This window comes from Bos mutus, chromosome 7 (assembly GCF_027580195.1).
Source record: "Bos mutus isolate GX-2022 chromosome 7, NWIPB_WYAK_1.1, whole genome shotgun sequence".
In the NCBI taxonomy this organism is placed as follows: domain Eukaryota; kingdom Metazoa; phylum Chordata; class Mammalia; order Artiodactyla; family Bovidae; genus Bos; species Bos mutus.
Window position 1 is genome coordinate 33,254,069 of NC_091623.1, and position 15,286 is coordinate 33,269,354.

The 15,286-nt window shown below is 37.4% G+C and overlaps 1 protein-coding gene across 11 annotated transcripts in view; it reads left to right on the forward strand.

Annotated features, from left to right (window-relative positions):
* The window catches only part of PAM (peptidylglycine alpha-amidating monooxygenase), a 179,620-nt gene that overhangs the window by 110,307 nt on the left and 54,027 nt on the right, over positions 1-15,286 (forward strand). For all 11 annotated transcript variants that reach the window (XM_005889799.3, XM_005889800.2, XM_070373181.1 and 8 more), the window contains exon 13: positions 240-311. In XM_005889799.3, coding sequence (XP_005889861.2) covers positions 240-311 — 72 coding nt within the window. The remainder of the gene's footprint in view (positions 1-239; positions 312-15,286) is intronic.

Genomic DNA, 15,286 nt, shown 5'->3' on the forward strand with positions numbered 1-15,286 from the left:
CTATATCACTGCAATGGTAGTTGACTCTGGTGTTAAGCCAGAGTCTGGCGCTTGGTAGTCATGATAGAGTTTTTGTGAATCAAGAGGGCATTTCTACCATATGAATTTTTAATACTATTGTTTTTATGAAACATAGGATCCTGAAAATATTTTTATGTTGATAGTATATTTCCAAAAAACTATTTACAGTGTGTGATATATACTGCAAATTTACTCTCAGCTCTTTTGATCCCTTCTAGAAACAGAGAACAAAGACAAGACTTCTTTACTACAGCAGCCCAAACGAGAAGAAGAAGGAGTGTTAGAACAGGGTATGTATGCTTCCTGCTATAACTAGGCATATAAAAGTATTCACTATCCAAATAGGCAAACAAAATTTAAAGTTATTGAGATATTTTAGGTCTTTCTTTATCAGCCTAATGCATCCATATTACTGATTTTATATAATGTATAATTCAGGAGAAAATAATCAACTGTTAGACTTTGGCTTTGACAATTCATTAATGTAATTTAGTCCCATTAAGTTTTTCTGTCTTTGTTTTATCTTATTTAATATTGTCACTTTTATATAGAGTACAATAAGTACAAATATAATCATTAGAAACAATTAGTGGGCTGCTTTTGAAACCTAATGACCTTTAACATTTAAATTCTTATACATTTTGTATGGTGTGTTCATTTGCTATATTTGAGGTTCAAGAAAAAAAGAAATTGAGTTAAACTGTATCTTGCCTGTCTTTTAAGTCATTCTTCTCTGCCAGGTAAGGTAGGAGGGGTTATCATCTTAAGCAATTGTTTTGTGTTAAGTTGCCATCTGATGAGTTAAGAAGGCTCCATTCTTCCTCTGTTCTATTTACTTAATGTAATATTTCATGTTGTTAAGTCGTATATTGCATGTGCTGGCACTGAAAATTTATTCTCCCGAATCTTGCTTTCTTGCGGTTGTTTAGAAGATAGTACTTTGTGTTAGGCTGAAGTATGTTATCAAGTCGTTTTTGGCCTAGATGTAATATATTTTAAAACATTAGTTCAATGTTAATGCAAACACACTTCTAATGACAATATAAAGTATACAGGAAATAGGATTTTTCTATTAGCAGTCATAGAAATTTGTGACTCTTTGGATATTAAGAACTTCTATAGGAATTATTCAAAATGTATTTTATTAGGTCTAGGTCAAAGATACACTTATAATAAATGCACTATACGCTAATAATATTACACAAATAGCATTTGCAAAATTAAAAACAGGCTTTTTGAAGAAAAAAAATGCATTCTGAAAGGGGGGTAGGGTAAACTGTAACATAAAAATTTTGAAATTATACAGGGTATGTTTCATAACATCTCATTCTAGCAAAGTGACCTAAAAACTTAGCTCAAAGTTGTTTCTATTTTGTATTAAATTAAAAAAAGAAGATGACTCTATACTAAATAATTTATGGTAAATGGTTCATACTGAACTATTGAGTATGACTTAAAATAACCAAGTTTATCAATGCTGTGTATATATTTTGTAAGGAAATCAATAATTATAGCCTAAACATAGTAGCTTTAAGTGTTTACTCTGACTGTCCAGAAATTTAATCAGACTTACAATGAATTATTTTGGCAATGCACACACTGTTTGAACTGTATGTCTTTGAAAGAATTGGAGTCATCTTAGAACATATTTCCGAACAGCAACATATGTAGTACAGCTCAAACTACCGCACAATTGCACTCATTTCACACGCTAGTAAAGTAATGCTCAAAATTCTCCAAGCCAGGCTTCAGCAATATGTGAACCATGAACTTCCTGATGTTCAAGCTGGTTTTAGAAAAGGCAGAGGAACCAGAGATCAAATTGCCAACATCCGCTGGATCATGGAAAAAGCAAGAGAGTTCCGGAAAAACATCTATTTCTGCTTTCTTGACTATGCCAAAGCCTTTGACTGTGTGGATCACAATAAACTGTGGAAAATTCTGAAAGAGATGGGAATACCAGACCACCTGATCTGCCTCTTGAGAAATGTGTATGCAGGTCAGGAAGCACCAGTTAGAACTGGACATGGAACAACAGACTGGTTCCAAATAGGAAAAGGAGTTCGTCAAGGCTGTATATTGTCACCCTGCTTATTTAACTTATATGCAGAGTACATCATGAGAAACGCTGGACTGGAAGAAACACAAGCTGGAGTCAAGCTTGCCGGGAGAAATATCACTAACCTCAGATATGCAGATGACACCACCCTTATGGCAGAAAGTGAAGAGGAACTCAAAAGCCTCTTGATGAAAGTGAAAGAGGAGAGTGAAAAAGTTGGCTTAAAGCTCAACATTCAGAAAACGAAAATCATGGCATCCAGTCCCATCACTTCATGGGAAATAGATGGGGAAACAGTGGAAACAGTGTCAGACTTTATTTTTCTGGGCTCCAAAATCACTACAGACGGTGACTGCAGCCATGAAATTAAAAGACGCTGACTCCTTGGAAGGAAAGTTATGACCAACCTAGATACCATATTCAAAAGCAGAGACATTACTTTGCCAACAAAGGTTCATCTAGTCAAAGCTATGGTTTTTCCTGTGGTCATGTATGGATATGAGCCTTGTGAAGAAGGCTGAGCACCGAAGAATTGATGCTTTTGAACTGTGGTGTTGGAGAATACTCTTGAGAGTCCCTTGGACTGCAAGGAAACCCAACCAGTCCATTCTGAAGGAGATCAGCCCTGGGATTTCTTTGGAAGGAATGATGCTAAAGCTGAAACTCCAGTACTTTGGCCACCTCATGCGAAGAGTTGACTCATTGGAAAAGACTCTGATGCTGGGAGGGATTGGGGGCAGGAGGAGAAGGGGACGACAGAGGATGAGATGGCTGGATGGCATCACTGACTCAATGGACATGAATCTCAGTGAACTCTGGGAGTTGGTGATGGACAGGGAGGCCTGGCGTGCTGGGATTCATGGTGTCGCAAAGAGTCGGACACGACTGAGTGACTGATCTGATCTGAAGGAATGAGACTCCCATTTAGTCCATTCAGCTTGTAAAATATTTCAGTGGAAACTGAGGCTGGACTATGTTTTCTTTTTGAAGTTGAGTTGATCAAGTAAGACTTTGAAACCTCTGAAAGATTAGAAACCTAGAGGTCTTATTAGCAGAGTAACCTTAAATATTAGATTTAACCAATTCTTTTCAAACAGTAAGATTTCAGGAGGTGCCATATATGTCTAAAAACCAAATGCTATGATATACTTTTATATATTGCTGTTTGTTTACCCTTTTGTGTTTGATAGCATATACATATAATATTAAGAAGTTTAAATATATGCTTATATATTTATATTGGGCTATATACCCAGTATAGTCTTAATGGTTTCAGAGAAGAATTCTAAGGATACATAAATTATTTTCCTCTAGTTGCCATTTTATTCTACTTATGAATAAAAATGCTATCAAGTTATTTAACTTGGGAGGAAGAAACCATTAGGCTGACTCAGTTTTCATACTGCAGGAAAAAAAGCTATGGTATTTATATGTTGAAATTAGTGAGTCCATCAGAATGTCACGTCCAGGATTATGTGAAGACAAATACTTCACCAAAAGCCATTTCAGTGACCAATGTAGCCTCTCTATTCTTCTGCTGGTCTTTGGGGGATCACCAGCCTGGAATTTAAAGAGAAATACAGAAATATTTCAAATGTGTATTTGTACACATCATCCATTTGATTCACTAATGAGATCAATCTATCTCCTTGCAATACACAGGGCAAATCTACTCATTACTGAGAGAGTGTCCTATTTTTCTCAGAGATGTTTGTTTGCACAAATATCTATTTGTATTCATTCCCTGAGGTGTTAAATTAACCGAGTAGCTGATAGGAGGGCTCTAATAATTCAAATAAATTACACCATGTAGGCTGATTTTAAAAGAAAGTCCTCAGACTTAACCCTTTGCCTTATTTTGGTGTTCTGGCCAGAACAATTTATGTTCAAATACTCCTCCTAGTTGTATTGATTCTTTGAATATTTTAAATCTCTGATAAATAAAAGTCCTAAATTATTTCAGTTGTGCTAGCCATAAACTAACAGACAGCATTAATGTTGGTCACATGGATATAAAACTGCCATTAGAAATAGAACAGTTAAGGAGCAAGAAAGAAAAGACCCAAAACATTAGAGGACATGTACCCAAAGGTAATCTCTGAACCCTTCAATGGCTAAATAATAGAGAAAGCCCTACCTGGATAGTGCAAACAATTTTTTTTTTCTGCTTCCTGTCTTGGCAAAGCAGACAGAAAGATAAAGGTCAGGATATATAATATTAAATGCTATGTTGGAAAGAAGGGATGACCTTTATTGAGGTAGTAAAAAAAAAAAAAAGAGGTGGGGGGTGGTGAGACAGAGAAATACTCATATGCCATAGGCTGAAAAAAAGAACTGTACCCATGCCAGAAATGGACAGGAAGTGGTAAGTACCCCCAGCATGGAGAGAAAACAAAAAAATCAAAGCAAACCAATAATCTTTTTAACACAGGTTTATCTAATACTCTGTTTCCCCAGGAAAAAAATAATATTTTGTTTTCTTTGAAATTCTAATCACTAAGAATGCTAGCTATTAATTTTTGCCTGAATATTCATCCTGGTTGGAAATTAACTAACAAGGCTGCAAGTTTGAAAGTGACATAAAAGTTGTGTGAATCCATGTAGAGTTGCCCAGCCTGCTGCAGGATCCTTGTCTGCCTTTGTTTTCTCTTGAACAGAATTTTGACCAAAGGCAAATGTATCTTAGACTCCGTCTCAAAAGGTATAATTATGGAAACACCAGAGGAACCTCATTATATGCACATCTTTATCTATCAGGTTGTCCTGGATTATGCAACAGTGGAAAACATTTTAATGAGGCTTTAATTAAATCTGCAGGGATTTTTTTTTTTAATAATGTTATTTGGCTCGGGGCTGGTGCACTGGGATGACCCAGAGGGATGGTATGGGGAGGGAATTGGAGGGGGTTTCAGGATGGGGAACACGTGTACACCCATGGCGGATTCATGTTAATGTATGGCAAAACCAATACAATATTGTAAAGTAATTAGCATCCAATTAAAATAAATAAATTTATATTAAAGAAATAAAAAATAAAAATAAAATAATTTAAAAGAAAACAACAATGGAGATGTAAGGGATCCTTAAGGGTACTTTCAAGTATACCTAAAATTTATATGTCAACTTTAGATTTGCCACACTCAATAAGTTTTTATTCCTATCTATATACATTTGAATGATATTACTACATACATGGAAAATACAGTTATAGACACTTCTGTAGATATGTTCATTCCATGTGATAGTCCTTGTGAAAAGTATGGACAAACAATGCTTCAATTTTACTGGCTCTGCAAATGTAGTAGAAGTATGATCTCAGTCAAGTTACTTTACGTATCTGCACTGCAGTTTCCTTATTATAAAATGGCAGTAAATAACTGACTAAAACCTCAAAGTATAGTCAATCAAATAAAATTGTGTGTGCAAAAAGTGTAGATTAAAAAAAATTAAATAAAAATCATATTCATTATAGAAGATATGGAAATTATAGAAAGGTATAAAGAAGTAAATAAAAATCATCCATAATCCCTAGAAATATGGATGTATATGTATACCCTGTATGTGAATTCTGTATTATACATACATTATTTTTGAAATATTTAGATCATATGTATGCAGATTTTTATATCTTCTTTTTAAAATACTGTATCTTGTGTATTTCTTCCAACTATAAAAATTATTGGCATGCGTGACTTTCAGTGGTTGCATAATATATGTATATTCATGCCCATAGTGCTTTAAAAATAGCCATTTTGTTTATAAGTAAGCTTATGTGAATGAGTGAATGCAGAAACGCACTAATAGATATTCAGAACAAACGAAAATGTCACCATGCCTTGAAAATGTTGTTAGTGAAGAATTCCCTGTGTATGTAATAAGGACAATGAGCTAAACAATAAAACCCAATTAGACAGTGATTCTGGGTGGAGGAAATGAATCCTAGATTATACAGAATGAGAAAGGTGTTGAGATTTTCCGGAGCAGACACATACAAATGTATTCCTTCCTTGTGTGTTCCGGTTGGCACTTTTAGAAAACATGTTTTTTCCTCTTTTTTTCTTATGCTTTATGATTCTTTTCATAAACGTTGTCTATACCAAAGGTACAACCTGAACCTTCTGGTAATATTGTCTAGGCAAGGAATGTGGGCTGAAATTAAGAGGCATGCCAGCTGTTAAGAATTCTGAATTTTGAGTGTTTCTTTTCTTTAAAATTCAAAACATAGATCTAATATTGAAACTTATATTGATTGTATTGGGAAGATTTTAGGCCTTAAAAAAAAACTGAAGGCAGAATTGAAAGTCAAATCTACAATAGTGGTGTGTCCTTGTTATTGTACATTATTCTCTGGACAGCATTTCTTTTTCAGCAGAAAGAGCCTTTAGTGTGTTTTATTCAGTTTGCTCCAAACTCTTCTCATTGTAGTCTTCATGCCCTCATATAATCAATCTTTCTACTCAAAGGTCAGCATGAGCTTCTGGATTCCCAAGGCAGGAGGAATATGACAAAAATACAATTTGTAGAGGGAAATCACTCCATGGCCCCAGATAGTTAAAGGTCTTCAGACACCTTCTGTGAAACAGAATAATTTCACAGTGGTTTTATGCTAACAAAAATGAATTACCATTGGCATGTTTTATCAAACAAGCAGAATCAAGGGAACAAGGTTGCAAGTTAAAAAGACAGTAGTGTGCTGTGAAGCTTATTAAAGTAACAGTTGATAAACCATTTATGAGAAGAGTGACATACAGGCTGGGCTTAGTGGTTAAAATTTAATTCCTTTGTTGTTCAAAATAAGACCCTCCTTTCATTCTGTAATAAAGTCCCAATGACTTTAGTAGCATCTTCTTAGGTAATTCCAAGCATTCTCAATGCACTTTGCTATTTTAAGGAAAAAATAAGTCTTGTTTCTCTTTCCAGTCACTAAAAATTTATCGGTTTGTTATGATATATGAGCAGCTCACAAATTTTTATTTATTGAACTCATCTATCAAATGCAATTTTAAATACCCCCCAAGGCTCTGGGAAGCTGAGTGAATGCTCTTTTGAATTGGTTTCCTGATAACAGAATAAACAGATGTGGATGATCGTTTGTCACCTAGTTGGTGTTTCCAGTATAGATCAGTGTGTATGGCAGTCACAAAAGTCATTTCCTGACTTCTTTTCTTATATTTGTCTTATTTTCCTAAACAAACAAAAACAATCATTTCCCAATTAGATGAATCCTATAGAAGGAAAAGGTAATAAAGTTGACTTTACTTGTGATCCTTGAGCTAGTTGCCATGATCTTGTGTTTTATGTCTCTGAGGCTAGTAGCATAGATATTGTGGGTTCAGCTCAGTTGCTCAGTCGTATCCGACTCTTTACAACCCCATGAACTGCAGCACACCAGGCCTCCCTGTCCATCACCAGCTCCTGGAGTTCATCCAAACCCATGTCCATTGAGTCGGTGATGCCATCCAACCATCTCATCCTCCATCGTCCCCTTCTTCTCCTGCCTTCAATCTTTCCCAGCATCAGGGTCTTTTCAAAAGAGTCAGCTCTTCACATCAGGTGGCCAAAGTATTAGAATTTCAGCTTCAACATCAGTCCTTCCAATGAATACTGAGGACTGATCTCCTTTAGGATGGTATGGTTGGATCCCCTTGCAGTTCAAGGGACTCTCCAACAGCACAGTTCAAAGGCATCAATTCTTCAGCACTCAGCTTTCTTTATAGTCCAACTCTCACATCCATACATGACTACTGAAAAAACCATAGCCTTGACTAGATGGACCTTTGTTGACAAAGTAATGTCTCTGCTTTTTCATATGCTGTCTAGGTTGGTCATAACTTTCCTTCCAAGGAGTAAGCGTCTTTTAATTTCATGGCTGCAGTCACCATCTGTGGGTTAGTAATAAGTAAACAGTCAGTAAGCCAAATCACCTTTAACCAGAAGGGAAAGTGTCAGCTCTACCTGAGTCATAAACCAAGATATGAAACTCTGAAAAGAAATGCTTTCATTTATCATTCCTTGTATCCCTCTTATTACAGTTGTTGTTGCATGGTTATAATCTCATTAGCTTAGTTACTTGGCATATTTTGTTAAATTGCTAATGAATATCCTGTTTATTCTCCATGTACCATAGAAATCACAGAGCAATAAGCAGCAACAAGAACTGTTTGTTTTAGGTAATGAAGTACTAGTGATTTCTGTGGAAAACGGGAGTTTATATTCTGAAAGATTACCAAAAGGTTTTGATCATTTTAAAAATAATAAAATGCCTGCCAGAATTAAGATTCTATGTGTCTAAAAGTAGGGGTACTTATTTTTTAATCCAGTAATCTTAAAATATTTTTTAAGTATGGGGTAGTTTTTCAAAGGATGTTTCCCTCTCATTTACTTTGATCTCACCGTATTTCTGAAAGTAAACCAGAGAAATTTCCGTACTGCTGGAAGGGAATAGTGAGTGGTCCCAACTAAATAGAAGAATGTCTGTTGAGCTGTGAGATAGTTAATGCAAGCAAACAGTAACAGACTTGGAGTTTAATGGCAGTGCTTTAGGTTTTCTTGCATTATGCTGCATAGTTTCCTGATGCGGTAGCTGCTCCTTCTCTTCTGTTTCCCAAATACCAAACCCACTTAGCCAAATGACTTACAGACCTAGAGCATTTCTGCATTTCTTAAGATAAGAATCAAAGTTTGACGTGTGGAGAAGAAAGAAATGGAACTCATTGCAGTCTAAAATCATCAAGGAAGTATTTTTTATCTTTACTAATGCAGTACCCAAGAGTGGCATTTTTAAAACATTATTCATTCCAGAATCATTTATTGAATATCTGCTGTGATGGGAACAGTACTAACTACTGGAAATATGATAATGAATAAGAAATGAGAGGGTTTTTTTTTAATATAAAATCATATTTGTAGCTTGCCACTTGTCCCTTCTCAGATAATTTAAATGTACAAAAAAGTTTTTTAGAATACCTTAGAGAATTTTATTATATATGTAAGGTATATTGCCAGTGGTAAGTGAAAATTCTTAAAAAGAATAGAAAATAGAAAACTCATACTTTCTGAAACCAAAAACCAGTCATTATTCTTTAGGCCAGCATTGTTCAAATCACTGCCATATATGTATGTATTGATTCTTTTATTAGAGTCTTACACAGTTGTAAGAAAAAGACAAGCTAGGATAGGACAGAAAATAAACTTCTTCAATTAGAGAATAAATCTTGAGCACCTGTTCTCAGAAGACTACTACTTTAGAAAGAAAAAGATTACTATGGTGAGAATGACAGGTCCGAGGTGAGTTCACAGAGAAGAGTTCTGGCTGCTGCAGAACAGACAGGGAAACCTGGACCCAGTGCCCTTAGAAGGCAGGCCCCTCGGCCAGGCTGCCTCCTTCAGACCCGGTTCAGCATCCTCAGCGGTGCGCCTTAGTACCGTGCCACTGCTTTCCTCATCTGAAATGACTACTTCATGGAGGCCAAATGCATTCTGTAGTATGAAGGACCCCGTAAAGTGACCTGCTCATGCAAAGCTCTCAAAAAATATTAGCTGTTATTACTATTACTGTCTTTTGCAGTTTATAAAGTACTTCCTCATATGTTATCTCTGTCAGGAGTAAGTAGGGTAATTATACATCCCAGTTTTTCTAGGACCAGTTTATGGCTAGAATAAATATTAATAGCACCCCTTTCTTTCTCAAATGTGTCCCAGTTGGAAATTAAATTATACGGTCCCCTTAGCAGCAAGACCCAGAGTAGAGTTAGGAAATACTGTCCCGGAACACACTGGTTGACAGAGCTGAGGAAAAGGAGTCATGCCCGGGTAGTATTGAGGGGAGGCAGGCTACCTTCAATCATAAGTCATTTGCACAAAGATAGAGCATTTTTAATACCAAGTCCAAACAGATTTTTCTGTCGAAGGCAGGGTTGAGGATTTGCCCAGAAGAATAAGGGGTAGAGTCTTTCAACATGACAGTTACAGGCTGATAAGCATCTCAGATGAGTAATTGTGGTAGGGAGGGAAAAGGTGATGTTGACATACAGCATCAATGAATCACATGACTTCATGATTCACTGGTGAGAGAACAATGAATTTAGTTTTCCAGATTGATTGTCCTAAAACATGGTTTAATACTGAGACACTATTTTTTTTTTAAAGTATGGGGAGAAGAGGAAGAGTTCTGGTTTGGTCCTATTGAGTTCAAAGTCACATTGAAGTGGGTATTCAAGCGAAGTGGAAATTTCCAGATGACAGTTTTATATACCACTAGGATCTCGGTACTAGTCAGAGTCATTTGTCAAATGTAGCAGCTTAAGCTTTGTGAGTGTCCGAGACTACTTAACAGAAAGAGGTCTTCAGTTCAGTTCAGTCGCTCAGTTGTGTCCAAGTCTTTGCGACCCCATGGACTGCGGCACGCCAGGCCTCCCTGTCCATCACCAGCTCCCGGAGTTTACCCAAATTCCTGTCCATCGAGTCGGTGATGCCATCCAACCATCTCATCCTCTGTCATCCCCTTCTCCTCCTGCCTTCAATCTTTCCCAGCATCAGGGTCTTTTCAAATGAGTCAGCTCTTCACATCAAGTGGCCAAAGTATTGGAGTTTCAGCTTCAGCATCAGTCCTTCCAGTGAACATTCAGAATTGATTTCCTTTATGATTCACTGGTTGGATCGCCTTGCAGTCCAAGGGACTCTCAAGAGTCTTCTCAAACACCACACTACAAAAGCATCTATTTTTCAGCACTCAGCTTTCTTTATAGCTCAACTCTCACATCCATACATGACTACAGAAAAACCATAGTTTTGACCATACAGACCTTTGTTGGCAAAGTAATGTCTCTGCTTTTTACTATGCTGTCTAGTTTAGTCATAGCTATTCTTCCAAGGAGCAAGCATCTTTTAATTTCATGGCTGCAGTCACCATCGGCAGTGATTTTGGAGCCCAAGAAAATAAAATCTGTCACTGTTTCCATTGTATTGTTTCCCAATCTATTTGCCACGAAGTGATGGGACCAGATGCCATGATCTTAGTTTTTCAAATGCTGCGTTTTAAGCCAGCTTTTTCACTTTCCTCTTTCACTTTCATCAAGAGGTCTTTAGTTCTTCTTCACTTTCTGCCATCAGGGTGGTGTCATCTGCATATCTGAGGTTATTGATATTTCTCCCAGCAACCTTGTATCCAGTTTGTGCTTCATCCAGCCCAGCATTTTGCATGATGTACTCTGCATATAAGTTAAATAAGCAAGGTGACAATATATAGCCTTGATGCACTCCTTTCCTGATTTGGAACCAGTCTGTTGTTCCATGTCCAGTTCTGTTGCTTCTTGACCTGCATAGAGATTTCTCAGGAGGCAGGTTAGGTGGTCTGGTATTCCCTTCTCTTGAAGAATTTTCCACAATTTGTTGTGATCCACACAGTCAAAGGCTTTGGTGTAGTCAATAAAGCCCAGGGTCGAAAACACCAGCGTTTCCATATATTGAACAAAATAAGAGGAAGCAAAGATGACAGGTGAAGACCTGGAAAGAACATATTAGAAGGAGAGTTTCTGAAGGGACTTTAAAAGTGCCATGTGCCACCAGTAGTCAGGATGAAGAGTCTATTGGCTTTGGCAACTAGGAGCTCTTAGGTGACTCTTGCCGTACAGGAGTTAAGTAGGGAGTGGAAGCAGATACCTTCAGTTTAGGAAGAAAGAGGATGTGAGGAAGGATGAAGCAGCACATCATCCCACACTGTCCAATATGGTAGACACTAACCACGTGTGGTTATTGAAATTTGAATATAAATGAATTAAAAGTAAGCTAACAAAAATTAAGGCTTCCCTGGTAGCTCAGTTGGTAAAGAATCCGCCTGCAATGCAGGAGACCCCAGTTCGATTCCTGGGTTGGAAAATCCCCTGGAGAAGGGAAAGGCTACCCACTGCAGTAGGGCTTCCTTAATGACTCATCTGGTAAAGAATCTGCCTGCAATGCCGGAGACCTGGGTTCAATCCCTGGGTTGGGAAGATCCTCTGGAGAAGGGAAAGGCTACCCACTCCTGTATTCTGGCCTGGAGAATTCCATGGGCTCTATAGTCCATGGGGTCTCACTCCTGTATTCTGGTCTGGAGAGTTCCATGGGCTCTATAGTCCATGGGGTCGCACTCCTGTGTTCTGGCCTGGAGAATTCCATGGGCTCTATAGTCCATGGGGTCGCACTCCTGTATTCTGGCCTGGAGAGTTCCATGGGCTCTATAGTCCATGGGGTCGCACTCCTGTATTCTGGCCTAGAGAATTCCATGGACTCTATAGTCCATGGGGTCACAAAGAGTTGGACACGACTCAGCAATGCTCACTTCAGTCGTATTAGCTGCGCTACAAGCCCTCCATCGCCCCTTGCATCCAGGAGCCATCCTATTGGGAACACAGGTAAAGACTGTTTCCATTATCACAGAAAGGTGTTGCAGATGGTGCTGGAACTTGTTCCAGAAAGAGGGAAAATGGAAAAACTTGAAAGACATAGTGTGTCAAAAGAGGTCTCTTCTCATCTCCATGACCACTCAAGATAAACACACACAGAGTGTGTGTGTCTATAGCCTGAGTCAGATCTTTGGCAGAGAAGTCATGTCAGAGAAGGAAAGAAAGAGCAGATAGGAAAGGCTCTCAAAGGCTCAGAGAGGGCTGGTACCCAGAACACTGGAGTGGAGATGGTTCTTTCTCCAGAAATAGACTGAGAAGCAAAAGAAAGAACAGATACAACCTTTTTTGGTAAAATCAGGAAGCAAATCATAAATGTAGCCTTGATGACTTGTTGAGAAAATAGAGGGCGTAAACGTAAAAGGGGACTTTTTTCCATATGACAGTCCCAGTACTTCAATAAGAAATGGAATTAATTTTTAAAAATTTTAGGTAAGCCGTAGATTGAAGCAGATGCATGTTGCAACTTGAGTTTATATGTTTGTCATTAATAATTATAATAAGTACAGTTTAGTGATGTCTACTTTATGATATCCACTGGACTGGGCATTTTACATTAACTATCTTCGTTAAATCCACAAAACAATTTTAAAAGTAGCTGTTGTTTTCTATTTGTAAAGGTTAAGTAACTGGCTTAAAGGCACAGAGTAGCTATTAAGTGTCAGGGGTTGGATTCGAACACTAGTGGGAAACGCAGACCAGACCCTGAGTAACAGCAATACAGAACAGGAGCAGAGGGCTGTGGCTGCACGTCGCAGCCGCCCCTCGTCTAGCTGTCCAGGCAGGCTTCTTGGGTACAAGTGATGCCTAAGGAGCATCTGAAGGTTGAGGCCCTGGGGAGAGAAAATGTCTGGGAAGGAGAAACAGCATCTTCTTAGAGTTGACATTCAAGGAAGTAAAGTCCAATATGGCTATAATATAAACTGAAAAAAAAAAAAAGAATATTGAGAGATGACGCTGGGGTAGAGACCATCCAACGTCCTCCATTTATAGTCTATTCCATCCGCTGTACTCAAGGTTAGATAGACTTCATGAGTCAAGATCTTAATATGACTAAGAAAAATGGTTAGCATTTCCAGATTTCATATATTTCAGACACCAGAAGAGAAAAAGGCTGGGGAAAGGCTGGGCAGGAGCGGGACGGGGGGAACACCTTCCTGGTTTATGTGTAAGACTGTAAGAGATAGCCATCTAGCAGTCTCCTGCATGTAATCTCGAGAAGTGAGTTGCTACTCTGAAGCAGTGTTGTCACAAGGCCAGTGCATTTGTGTGCAGCCAAGCCTATATTACATTGCTAACTTTTTATTTTCCTAACCCAGTGATCATTGTAAATGACCATTCCAAAGTGCTCTGCATTTGGTACTTTATCAAAGCTTTTAGATTTTTGCTGACAACCCAGAATAACCATGCTTAGTTCTAAGCCTGTGTTCCTTCGTCAGCGTTAGCCTAATGTCATGGATTCAGGTTTTAAAATCGCGTTCTTTATCTGTCCCTGAAATCATCTTGTTTTTAGTCACTATATAAAATGTTTCATTGCACAATAGCATATTGAGCTACTTATGTTTAGTGTGTGGGGCAGGAGAATTTCTCAGTAATAGATTTACTTCTCTTCTGTGAGGCAGGATGCCACTGTGGCCTACCACACTCAGGTGCATTGTGATTTGCTTTGTTCATTTTACTGATATTTGTCCTAATACGTGGTAATTATTTTCTGATTGAAGATCTCACCTGGGAGAAGCTGCTTTCATGAGCAAGAATTGAAAGCCTACTTTGAATCATTAAACCAAGATTATTTGCAAATACGCACTGATATATTTTAATAATATATTCTTTAGTGGAATGTATCCCGGTTAAACCAGTTATTATTTTTGTTTTCTGATAATCATAAAAAGAGATTTTATAAATGTTGTCTGATGATGCTATAAATGTAATTAAAGCTTAAGCAAAAGGACTCCACAATCATAAGTTTCATTAACAGTACTTAATATAGGGTGAGGAAAAGGAAGAACTGTGGGTTACCTTGGGGTTTGGGTTAGAAAAGCTTTATGATTTCATTGAAAATAGAAATGTTTCCTATTCACACAGTTGACTGAATGGATTGAATGGACTTGAAGCCATAATTGTAAATGATGAAGATTAAAATGCTTCATGAACCTTGCATAGTTGTATTTTGAATCTGTCATAATATTTTATAAATAATTGTTTTCATGAAGCTATATTATCGTATCCACATTTACTTCTTAGTACAGGAAGACATGAAATAATATTGCAGTGATGAATCATTCCAATGATACTAGTTTGTTCAAAATCTTCTCTTTTGCTAGAAACTGATTTCAAAATACTCTTTTGTCACAAAATTATTTTTCAGGAACTTGTTCATTTCTTGTTTAAAATGGACGACTAGAGCTACTTAGAGCAGCAGCAGCACAGCTAACAAAATGATAATAAAACTTTGGTTTTCCAGTTGCCACGTGGATGTTATATTTTTTGTGTTTCATAGCACCTGCTCAAAAATATACATTTTATTTTTGTATATTATACTTTAATAGGCTTTTAAAGACAACTTCAAAGGGTTTGCCTGTGCATACAGCTGTTTTCTGATGTAACTGTTGATAATATTTTATTTTGAAAGACTGATGAATTCTGACTTTTAAATCAATCCAACAGCCTTGTGAAAACCATTAGTGAAATATCCCATGCAGTCACATATGCATGATTTTATTTCTACTATTTGCTAATAGAGGTTATTTAGTGTTATTAGCTGCTG